The sequence below is a fragment of the Narcine bancroftii genome, chromosome 2 (genome assembly GCF_036971445.1).
Source record: "Narcine bancroftii isolate sNarBan1 chromosome 2, sNarBan1.hap1, whole genome shotgun sequence".
In the NCBI taxonomy this organism is placed as follows: domain Eukaryota; kingdom Metazoa; phylum Chordata; class Chondrichthyes; order Torpediniformes; family Narcinidae; genus Narcine; species Narcine bancroftii.
In genome coordinates this window covers 146814140-146829934 of record NC_091470.1, presented here as the reverse complement: position 1 = coordinate 146829934, position 15795 = coordinate 146814140, and the positions used below count along the sequence as shown (strand labels likewise).

General features: G+C 36.1%; 1 protein-coding gene across 4 annotated transcripts in view; it reads left to right on the top strand.

Moving 5' to 3' along the window:
- Positions 1-15537, top strand: part of LOC138754338 (tumor necrosis factor receptor superfamily member 11B-like) — a 40493-nt gene extending 24956 nt beyond the window's left edge. For 2 of the 4 annotated variants that reach the window (XM_069918480.1, XM_069918479.1), the window contains exons 3-12: positions 875-899; positions 8641-8766; positions 9055-9195; positions 10769-10862; positions 11169-11269; positions 13006-13107; positions 13343-13368; positions 14196-14418; positions 15021-15166; positions 15302-15537. In XM_069918480.1, coding sequence (XP_069774581.1) covers positions 887-899; positions 8641-8766; positions 9055-9195; positions 10769-10862; positions 11169-11269; positions 13006-13107; positions 13343-13368; positions 14196-14418; positions 15021-15148 — 954 coding nt within the window. In that variant the 5' untranslated portion in view covers positions 875-886 and the 3' untranslated portion in view covers positions 15149-15166; positions 15302-15537. The remainder of the gene's footprint in view (positions 1-874; positions 900-8640; positions 8767-9054; positions 9196-10768; positions 10863-11168; positions 11270-13005; positions 13108-13342; positions 13369-14195; positions 14419-15020; positions 15167-15301) is intronic. The other 2 variants (XM_069918481.1, XM_069918482.1) reach the window with 2 other exon arrangements.
- The last annotated feature ends 258 nt before the right edge of the window (positions 15538-15795 follow it).

The window sequence follows — 15795 nt, the reverse complement described above, 5'->3', positions numbered from 1 at the left end:
ATTTTGGTCAATTTTTACATGGGTTATGTGAAAAAACATGAATTTTGGTCAACTTTTACATGGGTCATGTGAATTTAGGCCAAAAAAGAGGGAGTCAACTATTAAAAAGTATCAACAATTACACGAGTGTATATTGTATTTACCCATCAAAGAAACTCGAGATACTTGGCACTCACTGTCAAAGAGGTTACAACTATTCATGGGCCCATTGAATTCCTTTGTGTTGTGATGAATACTTATTTAAAAGCTACCAGGAAGAGTACTGGAACAGCCAGAACCTCCAAGGCTACAGACCTTGAGCTAGGAAGTAAGAGAAACCTTAATAGCTCCATTTCTGGTCAACACAAGCATGTTGAGCAAATGATCTTCAGTGCTGTACCTTTCTATAATTCCTTGAAATTAAACAACACCCTTCTTATGAGAAAGTTCACAGGAAGATTATCAAACACATAGACATTAAAGGAGACAACCCAGAAGGGCTTCAACGAGTAAGGCATCAAAGCACAAGCACATACATAGGAACTCATTTCAACCTTTACCACTTCTGTGTACCTACCAAGGAAATGCAGTGATAAAAATGTCAAACTCTCCAGCTAATTTTGAAACTAATTGTTAAGTCTTGTGGTCCCATGGGCACTAATTGTTTTCCAGGATGATTGAAAGGTAGACAGGGTTGAGGTCTAAATTACCATGGTGCCAGTGATAGGGAGATTTCTGGCAACAATAACTGTAATGGGCCCCAGAAACATCTTTAATAATCTGAATGTTCTTAATTATCTCTTGGATTCTTTTCAAATGTTATATTTACTCTATTTTTAATCGATTATGTTATAGTCTGGAGTTGTAATTTTGTCTTTTCATTTTTATTCTTCAGGTTTCTCAGCAAATGTGCCCCCCAGGTAAAAGGAATAATTCTTTCCTAAATCTAACATGTTCTATTGAATTTGGATGTTTCATCTATTTTTACAAGTGGTTGGTGGAACAAAAGCTGCTATATTGATTAAGTTATGAAGCAATGCAGCACAGGCCAACATATTTTGGCCCAACATATCTATGCCAGCCAAGTTGACATCTTGGGGCTGTTTCATTTGCCTGCATTTGGCCCATAATCCTTCTAGATCAATCCAGAGTTTAAAAGAAAGGGAGGTCAAAAGGAAGACTAGACTGCTATTTGTGTGGCCACATTGTGAAGATGGCGTCTTCACCGGATACCCATGGATGATGAAGGCCAGTTAGGTCCTGTATTGGCAACATGCTTAGCTCATTGGTGGCACTCTTGCTTCATTAGATAGTGACTTCAAGCATGACCCAGAAATTTCAGCACATGGTTTAGATTACTAATTCAGTGTACTACAGCACTGGGCATTTTCTTTTAGGCTGAGATGTCAACCCATTCCATGTGGATTCAGAGCAGGTGGCAAGAATTTAAATCGGAAAGCTTTTGTAAGGAACCTTGCATGAAGTTTTCTTGTGCTCCGACTGATGTTAATCCATGACGATAGGCTCAACCCCCCTATATATAAAATACACTGTTTGACCTACTGAGTTTCTCCATTATTATGTTTTTACTTCAATCACAGTGTCTGCAGAGTTTTGTGTTTAACTCCTCATTACCTCTAATAATAATTCTTCCACAGCCTCACTTAAAAAAGAGATTAATAGGCTGCTTATCACATCGTTATTTTCTGGGTTCTCTCCAAGCCCACGTGGGCTGCTGTTATTCTCTATGATACAAGAAGAATCTTTATTTATATCTGATTATTTATTTGTCCATTTACTTATTTACTTGATGTTTATTTATTTATATTTGTTTATTAATTTTTAAAAGTGTAATTTATAGCAATTTTGCACCTGAAATGGTACCATAAAACAATGAATATTATGGAATGTTCATGACAATAAATTCTGACTGAAATAGATCTCAAAAATACATTATTTCCAAATAAATCCTTCAGAATCCTCTCTGGTCAGGGAAAAAATAAAATCGGTGTAAATATAAATGCTTTTTTTCTTTCTTTTTAAAGTTTTTGAGTTTAACAAAAGCCCTTCACATAAACTATATTAAAGATAACATAAATCAACTCACATACATATCACATATCAGTTGTAAATTAGAAGCATGACCATAATTATTACATAACATTTCATTCAGGACATCAAATTCTATAATAATTAAACAATTAAATCTTAACACATACTGTCCAAAAATTATATTGAATAAAAATTATACAAATAATACACGTAAAATTCCCCTCCTTTACTTATATTTTTCCTCCTACCTACCCTCTCCCTCTAAACAAGGTTACCTTATATAAATTGTGAATATGAATCGAGTAACAGCCGCAAGACACTCGTCAGGGAATCCACGGAGTGTCCACACCACTTAAATACTCAGATGATGATAATCCATGAATGGCCCCACATCTTATCAAATTCACACTTTTCATCTTTAATATTATATCTTTTTTCCCCAAGCTTAAATAAGACATTATATCATGTAATCATTGGATGTGAGTGGGTGAAACATTGTCTTTCCACTTCATCAAAATTGCTCGTCTAGCTATCAATGAAATAAAAGTTAGGGTTCACTTCTGGGTTAAGGACAGAGATATATCCCCTTCTAGAGAAGAGCCAAATCAAAGGGCATGTTTCTAATTTAGTCTTAAGAATCTGATAAAATTTGGAAAATATCTTTCCAAAAATCCTTCCATTTTAACTATCCAGAACAACTCTATGTAACCACATGAAGCATTTAACCCAAATTTAACCTTGCCCCTAAATAATTATGTCTGGTTTACTCACATGATCCATCCAAACATTACTTTTTATTAGTTTGAGTCCCCATATCCTAATCTGATTCAGATTAAATGTTTATAAAACAGTGATTACTAGTAACCGTGAGGCTTGGACAATGGATCCAGAGATATGAAACACAAGCACTGTCATGGGAACCAGGAATTTAAATAAAATCTGAGTAAGAATAATTATTAGATAATACTGAACAATGAGGATTATGATTCCTGGACACTTTTGTGCGTGTTTTATGGATTTTTGGCTGCTGATCACGAAAATCACCTTAAAGATTTCCTGTGCTTAAGACAGAACAAGCTAAGAAAATGGTATTGGCATCAAGGAAAAAAGACAAACAAATTACATGTAATCCAAAAGAAATTAAGGAAAACTTTAGAGAATTCTATGAACAATTATACCGAACTGAAAATGAAGGGAAAGAAGGGAAAATAGATGAAATTTTGACAAAAATTGAACTACCAAAACTACAAATAGAGGAACAAAATAAATTAACAGAACCATTTGGAACAGTAGAAATACAAGAGATAATAAAAAAATTACCAAATAATAAGATACCAGGAGAGGATGGATTTCCAATAGAATTCTACAAAACATTTAAAGACTTATTAATACTGCCCCTCCTGGATGTAATCAACCAGATTGATGAAACACAAAGCTTACCAGATTCATGTAAAACAGCAATAATTACAGTAATACTAAATCAAGGGAAAGATCCACTCTCACCAGCGTCATATAGACCAATATCTTTGCTAAACACAGATTATAAGATAATAGCTAAACTATTAGCAAACAGATTAGCAGAACAGGTACCGAAAATGGTAAATTTAGACCAAACTGGATTTATCAAAAAAAGACGCACAACAGACAATATTTGTAAATTTATTAACTTAATTCATGCAGTAGAAGGAAATAAAGCACCTACAGTAGCAGTTGCTTTAGACGCAGAGAAGGCCTTCGACAGAGTAGAATGGAATTATTTGTTCAAAGTATTGCAAAAATTCAGTTTACCGGAGAAGTATATTAATTGGATTAAAGCATTATATAAGGGACCGTTAGCGAAAGTGACAGTAAATGGACATGTATCAAAGCAATTTAACTTAAGCAGGTCAACGCGGCAGGGATGCCCACTATCACCTTTATTGTTTGCGCTAGCTATAGAACCACTAGCAGAATTGATAAGAATAGATAATAATATAAAAGGAATAAAAATAAAAGACAGGGAATATAAAATCAGTCTATTTGCGGATGATGTGATAGTGTACTTAACAGAACCAGAACTATCAATAAAAGAATTATATAAGAAATTGAAGGAATATGGAGAAGTGTCGGGTTACAAGATAAACGTAAATAAAAGTGAAGCAATGCCTATGAATAATGCGGATTTCTCAAATTTTAAGAAGGAATCTCCATTCAGATGGCAAATGCAGGCAATAAGATACCTAGGTGTTCAAATAAACAAAAATCTAGGCCAATTATATAAACTCAATTACAATCCACTAATGAAAAAATTACAGGACGATTTAGAGCATTGGAAAGATCTACCACTAACACTGATAGGAAGGATAAACTGTATTAAAATGAACATTTTTCCAAGGATACTATACTTATTTCAGGCATTGCCAATACAACTGACAGAAAAATTCTTCAAAGAGTTAAAGAAAATAATAAGGAAATTTTTATGGAGAGGGGGGAAACCGAGGATAGCACTAGATAAATTAACAGAATGGTATAAACAAGGAGGCTTACAATTGCCAAACTTCAAAAATTATTATAGAGCCGCACAATTAAGATACCTATCAGATTAGATTTTTATCAAACAAGGGAAAAACCAGACTGGACGAGATTAGAATTAGATAAAATAGGGGAAAAGATACCTGAAGACATATTATATAAATGGGACGAAAAATTGGTACAACATAGAACTTCTCCAGTACTACATCATCTCCTCAATATTTGGAAGAAGATTCATGTAGAAAGAAATAAAACAAATTATAAATTACCAAAACTAATATTGACACAAAATAAGCTACTCCCTTTTACAATAGATAACCTTTCCTTTAGAGAATGGGAAAAAAAAGGGATTAAAAGAATAGAAAATTGTTTTTCAGGAAGTAGATTCTTATCCTTTGAACAAATGAGAGATAAGTACAATATAACTGGAGATACAGCGCTGACATATTACCAACTGAGATCCTACTTGAAGGATAAATTAGGAAGCAATTTGAGTTTACCAGAGGGAAGTAACCTTGAATATGTGATTACAGATACAATGTTAATCAAAAGATTTATAACAAATATGTATATTAAACTGCAAGAAAAGGAGAATGAGGAAACAAATGGTAAAACTAAACAAAAATGGGAACAAGATTTAAATATAAAGATAAAAAAGGAAACATGGGAGAAATTATGTTCTGGAATGATGAGAAATACAATAAATACGAGGCTACGTATGATACAATATAATTGGTTACACAGACTATACATTACACCGCAAAAGTTAAATAAATGGGACCCAACAGTATCTGATAGATGTTTTCGATGTAAAAAAGAAATGGGAACAACAATTCATGCAATCTGGACATGTGAGAGAGTAGAAAAATTTTGGGATGATCTCAATCAGATATTAAATAAAATAACAGAAAACAATATACCAAAGAATCCAGAGATCTTTCTCCTAAGTAACATAAAAAACAAAGAATTTGGAATTGATTTGGAGGATGCACAAAAAAGATTTGTTAAGATAGCCCTAGCCGTAGCAAAAAAATGTATTATGTCAACCTGGAAATCGGAAGATAATTTGAAAATACAACAATGGTATATAGAAATGAATAAATGTATTCCATTAGAAAAAATAACATATAGTTTAAGAAATAATATTGAAATATTTGAACAAATATGGGAGCCTTACATTAAATACAATAGCGAAAACCTACCGGGGACAAACATTACCTAAGTTGATGGAAGGAGAAGGAAAGAAAAGAATGGACTCAGTAGAATTTCTAGTGTATCTTTGTTGAATGACAACATTGTCTGACTGGTTTAATGCAACCTAGATTGTATACCTAAAATGGATGAGGGGGGGGTGGGGGGGTGGCCTGGGAGGAGGGAGGGGCGGGGAGAAAAAGTCACTGTATATGTGTGAAAAAGAAAAAGTGTATATCATGGCTAATGTGATTTATGGTGTGAAAAATAAAAAATTTAAAAAAATTTAAAAAAAGATTTCCTGTCATCTACCTTTTTTTAAGATAAAACCTATTTTGCGATTTCCTGTCATTTTTAAAGTCTATCGCCCTCAAAGCAAGCTATTTTTGTCAGTCCATGCATGCTTGGGCTTGCACTCAGTCCAGGTGCAATGCAAATGTTGTCTTAGGCCTGGGCATGCTTGATCAGGATAGATGCAGACAGGTTCTAAAAGCAGCTCACATAGACAGATGCTGTTCATTACATTGATTATAGACTGAATGCATATTGATGCATATATTCTTCAGGCAATAGTGTACTTGATAGCATATATTGTCTTCAGAAAGATTCATTACAGCAGAAATGTCTGGTCAATGTCATAACAGCTGTGATTCATTCTGTACATTTGTGGCGAGTGTATGCTTAAATCTAAATTTAATAAAAGTCAATTTAATGTTTCTCCAACTTCCTACATGATACAGCAAATCTGAAATTATATAATGTTCATCTTGAAGTTGTCTATCATAATCCCCAATTATTTGTCAGGAACTAAACCTTTTGAAAAAATGCTGTCCAGTCTAATTGTAAAACCCATTGGTCTCACAAATTTTCTTCAAGGAAGGAAATCTGCCTTTTTTTTTTAAACCCAGTCATTCTTCATATAACTCCAAAGCTTCAACAATGTGTTTAACTTTTAAGTGCCCTTTGAAATGTAGCAACAAGTCACTCTAACAGTGACAGTGATCGGGATTTCTGAAGAAACTTGGAATGTAATTTTCTAATTGGTTAATACCTAATCATTATGTGAATACTACTCCCTACTACAATTTAAAGTAGTCCATAGAGCTCACATGTCCAAAGTCAAATTATCTCATTTTATGCAGATTAGTCTCCTTGTTGTGATACAACAATGGACATGCTTCATTAATTCATATGTTTTGGACATGCCACCACCTTGAGAAATAATGGAATGAAGTATTTCAAACTTTTTCTGTACTTTTTAAATTTAATTTTAAGCCTAATCCCTTAACTCCCTTGTTTGGTATTGTGGGAGAGAATGGCATACGAATGGCAGATGATTTGCAAGTATTCACTGTAAAGGTTAAAACCTTGTGTTTTTAACTCTTAGTTAATTTTGTGTCTATCTCTTTAAGAGGACTATTGTTAGCAGTGTTTCTATAGTAACTATGATGTAATGTATCATAATATCCGCGCAGACTGTTTGCTCATTATTCTTCACAATATAGAGAAGACGTGAGCAGAGAAATATCTCTGAATTTTCTGTTTTTCTTTAAATTTGTTTATCTATATTGTTATGACTCTCTTTAAATTTTGAGTTTCTTTATATACGTTTTATCTCTATCATTATACAGTAGATACATTGTTATTCATCATTATGAATTGTTAATGTGAAGTTATGCAAAATTTTTATCCATTTTACCAACAAATTAAAACTACATTAAGCAACAATTACAGATTTGGATTTATTGGATTAAAGAAATCGAAATTCCCAAAGAAAGTGCTCTTTCTATCCTAAATGAAGGTGGCTAAGGGCAAGAGATTCACATGAAGTATGAAGTCTAGCCTGGGAAGCTGGAACTGACTGGCCTGTTTCACTACTGTCATTCTATAAACCTCCTTTCTTAGCCTTTAATATGTTTTATATTATAAAATTGGTTATTTGAAAAGTTGAAACTAATCTGTCAGTAGAATGGGTGCTAAAGTAGATGAAAAAGATGAAGCAAACACAGTAAAACCTCTGGAATCTGGCACCTATGGGGATTGGTAGATGCTAGAAAAGTGTTTTTTTCCGGTTGCATGAGATTGCATGGCTGTGTGGATTGGTGAACTAATGGCAAGTCGCACCAATTTTAAACTTTTTTTTTAACCTATTTATTTCCCCTTTTTTCCCCAGTTGCTTTAGGCTGCAGGTTGCTTGAATTCTGAAGAGGATTTTTCTGTATAGAGTTTAAGGCCACTAAGTTCATAGGCAGGTCAGTCAGGGGCAGGAAAAGAGCATGGAAGGTCTGAACTGCAAAAACGCTCACAGGGTAAGTCAGATGAACTTGGAATATGGATCGGTATACAGGCTTATGATGCTACAACTGCTATGGAAACGTTGTGGTATGGGCAGGACTTGGCAGCTTAATGCCTTAGGTACTGATGCTTCTGGTGTGACAGAGATGCAGATAAGAAAGGATAAACCCCAGACAAGAGCAACAAATGTGAGCTGTAGTGCACCAAACTGGCCCATTGGGCACCAACTATCAAGCACCCATCAACACTAATTCTACATCAATCCCTTTCTAATTCCACCCACATTCCTATCAACTCTCCCCCCTCCCCCCCCCCCTCACATCCACCCAGATTCTTCCAATCATCTACACACTAGGAACAATTTACAGCCAGAGCATCTGCGCCAATCTTTGTGGTCAAAGGAAGAATATGCAAACCTCAAGCCTGTGGTTGGAGTTGGAGTCCAGTAGGTCAATGAGCTGCACTGTCGCTTCCTTGCATTACCTTGTCTCTGCTATTTCATTGAAGTTTACTCTGTGTAAACTGGCACAGAGAGTACAGTGAGGTAAATCAAGACATTTCACTGTCCATAAGAAAAGTGAAAAACTTACATATTTTTATATCTGTTGAAAGGTAAATACAAGGTTAACTCAAACACAAATGAAAACCAACCAAACTGCGCCCCTTGCAAGGATGAAACATACACAGAGAAGGAGAATACTCTGCCAGAATGTCGCAGGTGTTATGGACCCTGCATAGGTAAAGCCTTCAAAAACCTTAGAAGTATGAATGAACAAGAGTTTATTGTCATATATAAAAATACAATGTACAATTGCTATGAAAGTCTTGCTGCAGCTTCCCAGTTATGTAAAATACTCAAACATTAAGTATAATTAAGACTCCAAAAAGAGAAAAGGATAATAAATATAAAGGGAAGAGAAAAAATAATAAATATTCATTGTTGACCATGCAAAAAATGTATTCTGTTAATAGTCCAGTTCAATCTATGTCTGTCTTCTACCCTCATCCTTCTGCTGGCTGTTACAGGTGGCAGTGTCCAAAAAGTTCCATGCAGCCGGACAACAAACCGAAAATGTGAATGTCCTTTCCATCATTATTGTGCTACAGAGGATGTAACCAACTGTGAGTTCTGCAAGAAGTGTGATATCACAAATGGACCTCCAAAAGGTATGAAGTTCACCTTTATTTTTAAAAAGATCAAATTTTCCCTCGTTCCTTCTCACTGATGATGCAGACTAATTGCGTGTGGTTTATGATGCCTGGTTCAGCAAATACAAATAACATTCCTCTGGTGATATGTGACAAAAACATGAAAGTCTACAGACACTGGGGTTGAAGTAAAAACACAATGCTGGAGAAACTCAGCAGGTCAAACAGCGTATTTTATATCGTGAAGATATGTAACAAATGGTTCAGACCTGAGCCCTTCATCAAGATATGATGCCCTTGATATTAAGCCCTTGATGAAGGGCTCAGGCCTGAACCATTTGTTACATATCTTCATGATATAAAATACGCTGTTTGACCTGCTGAGTTTCTCCAGCGTTGTGTTTTTACTTCTGATGACACAGATAGTTTGTCTAGGTTCTGTAGACTGTGACCTTATAACTATGACAAATTTAATTTAAAACTGTGACAGAACATTGAAGTTTATATTAACACAGGCAGCTCAGGATTCTTGGGAGAGTATCATACATTTCAACAGTGTTTAGCTGGAGGTCTGCAACCATATAACAAATACAGCACAGAAACAGGCCAGCTTGGCCCTTCTAGTCCATGCCAAACACCTTCTCTCACCAGTCCCATTGACCTGATCCCTGTATTCCGACTCTCTGCTTCTTGCCAATCAGCCAATGATCTACCTACACTAGTATGTTTGCTGTTATACCATGGGCTCTTATCTTGTTTAGTAGCTTCATGTGCGGCACCTTGTCCAAGGCCTTTTGAAAATTTTAATGCACAGCATCTCGTTTATCTAGCCTGCTTGTCACTTCTTCAAAAAATTCCATTAAGTTTGACAAGCAAGATTTTCCCTCAAGGAAACCATGTTGGCTTTGGTCTATCTTGTCATGCATCTCTAAATACTCCACAACTTCATTCTTGACCATTGACTCCAATCTCCCAACCACTGATGTCAAGCAAACCAGCCTATAATTTCCCTTCTGCTGCTTCCCTCCTTTCTTGAATAGTTGGATGACATTTGTGATTTTCCAGTTATCTGGGACCATACCAAATTTTATTAATTCTTGGAAGATCATTGCCAAAGCTTCCACAATCTCTATCACAACTTCTTTTAGAAGCCAAGGATACAATCCATCTGGTCCAGGAGACATCCACCCTTAGATCATTAAGCTTTCTGAGCACCTTCCCTGATAACCCTTTTACATCTGGCATAATGCCACAAAAAGCATGGCTGATTAACCAGTGGAGTGGTTTCACACACCATTATATTTATCAGTGCAACTGACAGGAAAAAAAAACACTTTTCTACTTCAAAGTATCAATCAGGGTTGGAATTTCTTTCAACTCTGCACGTTGATACATTGACTGAATCAGCTGGGGGAAGGATGTAAATTGGGTGTAGTCTCTTGTTGAGGGAGGGGAAGGTTAAGATGTTTTCTTGTGGGAAAGCAGAATGATCTCTTACTCTGTACTTGATCTTAGCTAAGTGTCAAATAGGAAAAGAACAGTCAATTTTACTAAATAAAAGCTATTGTCATTCAATTTGTATATTTTTAAGGTATTGAAGAACACTTCAGACAGGCATGTCAACCTTGTTCTTCAGGGACATTTCTAAATATCAGCTACGCACTGAAATGTCAACCTCACACTAAGTAAGTATTTCTCTTGGAATAAAGGAGTCAAGGCACAGGGCCATATTTTCCAGTAAGAATGACGTGAGCCATATTGTTCTATGGAATAAACTTCAAACTCGGGATTTTTGTACAGGTAGTTTAACTGTACTGTTTTAGAGATGTCACCTTGCAATGAGGAGGAATCCGTTCTCCCACTGTATCCCAAGGTTCTTGCTTTGTGTTCTGAGCATTTTGTGTTTTTATTTCAGATTTACAGCATCTAATGTATTTTACTTTTGCTTCACCGAGATAGGATGAATATACTGATTGGTTTTTATTTGACAGTTGCACAGCTTTGGGAATGATCCTGCGCATTAAAGGCAACAGCACTGTTGATAACTACTGTGTCGTTAATTCAGTCGAAAATTCTTCACAGATAAATATAAGTAGGTGCTGTATGTAGTTTTTACAAACCTTATCAATATTTGAATTTTTGCTGTCTGTAAATTAGGAGAGGCTTCAGTTGTCATTTTTAACCTGCTTTTTGGCATTTATAAAATATTAAATAAATGGAGGGATGATAAAGTTCTTTGAAGTTTGCAGATGAGACACCAAGGCTCTGTCTTCTCTCTGAGAACTTTGATGGCTGTGGGGAAGATGACTCCTGTACAATTGTATACATTTTTTGTTTTTTTAATCAATAATTGCAGATTGAAATCACATTGTTAAACCTGATTGAATCTTCAATTTTAAAGATGAAATTAAAAATAATACTTCCTGCTAAAATGGAACATAGATAATGGAATAAAGACTGCAAAGTGGATGTATTTTAATTGCTGCTATTATATAGGAGTAGACACCATATCGGAGAAATGCAGAGCATGGCATGGCACAAGCATCACATCACTACCTTGTGACTTTACAGAACTCAAAATGATGGATGTTTCCTGAAGCACGTCTCAACTCTGGGCATCTCAGCATTTCCCAAGGTTGTTCCAAAACACAAAAGTCTGCAGACGCTGTGATTGTAGTAAAAATACAAAAAATGCTAGAGGATCTTAACAGATCATGCAGTGTCCTTAGGAGGTAAAGATGATATAACCAACATGTTAGCCCTGAGCCTTTCTTCAAGGTATGAGGAAAAAGCAGACAGGTACATGAATAAAAAGTATGGGAAGAATGGAAAAGGGGAGGGGGAGGAATACAGGCCAACAAACAAAAGCTGATAATTGGATATGGATAGGAGGAGAGGAGTGGAAAGGTGAGAATTAATCAATGAATGTAGATGGAGGAAAGGGGAGAGAGACAGAGCTCATTGAAAGGAGACTGGGGATAAGGAAATGGTGAGATGGGGGATGAGCTAATGGAAACCCGAGGTCGATGTTAATGACATCTGTTTGGAGGGTGCTCCTCCAATTTGTGGGTGGTCTCTGTCCATGGTCTCAAGTGCTATCTTTTTCCTAAGGACGCTGCAAGATCTGCTGAGTTCCTCCAACATTTTTGTGTTTTACTACTTTTAAGGATTAGTCACTTTTGTAACAGAAAATATAGTACGCAATTTCTGCAAGGCAAGCACCTAAAAACATAAATGAGATAACAACCAGACATTTTGTTTTAATATGGGTTGAGAACACTAGAGAGAACTCCTTTTTTTCCAAGATACTGTCATGCAATTTCAAACATCTACCAGAGAGCAGACCATGCTTCACTCAAATATGGACACCTCCCATAGCACAGAACTGCCTTGGTATTGGTCTATAAACAGGCATTGATTATGTGTTCAAATCCCTGGAACCCATAGCATTGTGGGTAAGAAGGGATATGCCAACCAATGGAACACAGGTGATAATCGAATGTAGGGCAGCAAAGAGGAACCAAGGGTGTTTACATCTCATAAATCCCTTTCTTTGATAAATCCCTGGATAACATCTCTGCTTTTGCTGTGAGGTGATGATTTGCAGAGGATGAGGAAACATTATCTGCAGGCAGAGAGTGACGTTAAAACCGAGTATCATCCTGGGTAGTTCATATTAACGAGCAGATACCAGAGGAGAAAAGGCTAGCCTCAGGTTTTTTTAAAAGCCATGGGCAATGGAAAAAGTTTCAGTAGCCCATCTAAATTAGGAAAAAAAATCATAATTATTCAGTGGTTTAATAATGTTACGTTGCAATTTTATTTCAGCAAGTTCCTTTAGGGCTTACCCGCTGTGGATAATAATCATCTTGTGCACCCTTTGTGTCGTTGCATTAATATCATCTCGAATCAAGCCATCTCATAAGCGAGGTAAGAAGTCACACTGATTGTCTTTGTGCTTCTTTTATGATCAGACTGGGATTTTAGGAAATTGTCATTCCTAAGGTAAAACAAAGAGGCAGTAGCTCTCAATCCAGAGAACTAACTACAAACTGTATTATAGTTCAAAAAATAGAATTATTTTAAATCATTGCAAATGGTGGACTTTTTATAGACAAAGCTCTTAATGTCTTTTTAAATTGATTCTGATGTTTCTGTCTGACAGAAATTGGAATGCTGAAAAAACTGAGGGTGAGTATTATTTTCATGAATTAAGATAGATGAGGTGACCATGTGATTCTTTAAGCCTTTGATTCTTTGAATGCTCCATCATCACGGCAGACTTCTTGGCCTCACTTCCACTCTCCTGCCATTTTTTTTATAACCCTTGCCTCTCCTCCAGACCAAAGACCTCTCCCCGTTTTGACTATTCAATTATGCTTTTTTTACACAGCTGTTACATTCCGGGAAATTATTCCCATTTTCACAGAACCAGAATATGGGTGCTATTCCGGTTCCAACTTTTTTCATTCTAGACCCATTGTCATTTTCCCAGAATACCTGCAGTTTTCAACTGCACTGCAGGCATTCCAGGATCAACTGGCTAATGAATACGACATTGATGAAGGTGACCAGTCGACCAATGGTGATGCACGTCCCACCTCTTTACATACTGTAATGCCAGTACGCTGACTAAAATAGCAGAAGCGGAGATATGCAGTTTTGCTAATTTTTGTGTGAACTCTTCGTAATGGTAAAACCCCACAAAGTCGGTGTAAAAAAAATCATAAATGTCTCAGTTTCCTCTAACGGTGAACTTCAAAAATACATTAATGTCTGAGTCAAGAAATTTCCCATCTGTGAGTTAGATGGGTGACATTCATTCTCAATCCACAGCTTCAAGCCCACAAAGAGAAGCATCCCTCACAGATTGATATGTTTCAATGAACTAATTCTCCTAATATCCTAAGAACCTGTTCAATTTGAGATAATTCCCTCATCCACTGAATTTGCCTTAGTAAACTTTGTCCAAAAAGAGCAAAAATGTCCCCTCATGCCGTAAATCCATTTTCGAACAGTTCATTTGCATCTGTGACATGGAAAGCACTTTTGGTAAAAGTGGTGGCAATGATGAAGAAACCAAACTAAAAGCAGTGCCAGAGACTGGGGGACGTGTGGATGGCAGCATCTCTTATTCAAAACCTAGGATGCTGATTGTACTGCAAAGCGCCAATGGGGCTGAATCTCCGACAATTGAATACAGATCCGAAATTTTAGACATTGAGACTATGTCAGGAATTGGTGAGTGAAATCCTTTTTTCTCCACTGTCAAACATATTTTCTTCTAGATTCAAATCCGGGTCACTGGCATGGTAATAGCATTGCACTAACTGCTACGCTAATCGCGGCACCCATTCTTTGAAGGGATGTCAGGAGAGGTGTCAATGTTTCCTTTAGCTGGAGAATATAGACGAGGTATAATCTTAAATTGAAGTTTTAATCATGAGATGAAGAGAAACCACAAAGAATCTTTGGCATCTTTTCCCTCTGGCGAATGCTCAAGATAAACTTTCAGGCAGTAAAGAAATCAAATAAGGGGATTAGATGGGTGCAGTTTAATTCATACAGAATCAGAGACATGAGATTGTATAGCCTCCTGCTACTTTAATTCTGTTATTATGCAAATCCTTAATTTCTTTTATTCATTAAACTACAGCTGTGTGCAACAGATTAATTAATTCATTATGATGGTTATACAAGGGAATGAGGTAATAATGGTGTATTGAAGCTTTACATGTACTTTATAGAGACATAATGTGGAATTTAAATAGGTCCTTTTCCACAGTTGTGGGTAATGAGCCTAATGATCACATTCAGTTATTTCTATTTGTCTCACATTAAAGGCAGCATCGAAGACAATATCCCATTCCCTGTACAAGAAAATGGAAGAAATTCAAACACAAACTATCCCACAGAAGAGCAGAATAATAAAACATTTCTATCAGCCTGTAAAGACAGAGCCTACAATTAAGTTCACATTTCCACAGCAGTAAGTATTGGCTGGATTGAATTTCTATTTGAAATCTGTCTCTTCCTATACTGTCCAAAGGAGTATGATGCCTGATTTCAGGCATTGAGTTATTGACCCAGTTGACTTCTTAATAATTAGAAATTGATTTTTCAGGCTGCTAAGAGGGGTCCAAGGACTGTAGAAAACTGAAGCTGATTGATATGAAAAGCGATGGAATTACTGAGAACATAGGGTGTGCATCAGAAATTTTCCATCTACACCCTCTCAGCTCTTCAGTAAATTACTGCTTCAAAATGTGGGCCAAATGCTGAATCCCAGGTAGAAAGGCTCAAAAGGTGAAATTGAGGGTGTACAAAATAGTTCTGTTTTGAAATAAAATCTTAAACTTGTTGATGCCAATTTTTATTAGAAAAAGAATATCAGCACTTTGTGCATATTATTAGCTGTAAGACAATTGTAAATAGCTTGAGTGTCTTTCCTCTGAAGGTTTATAGAAGGAAATGACGAAGCTTTGCAATTGTACATGTCGAGCCTCTTCCTCGAGAACTCTTGAAGCTTGTTGGAATAATGCCCTCACTGACTGACTTTGGTATCCCTCCCCTAAAGATACCTTTGTTTCAAATCTTTCCTCACCCGGTATCTCTCCA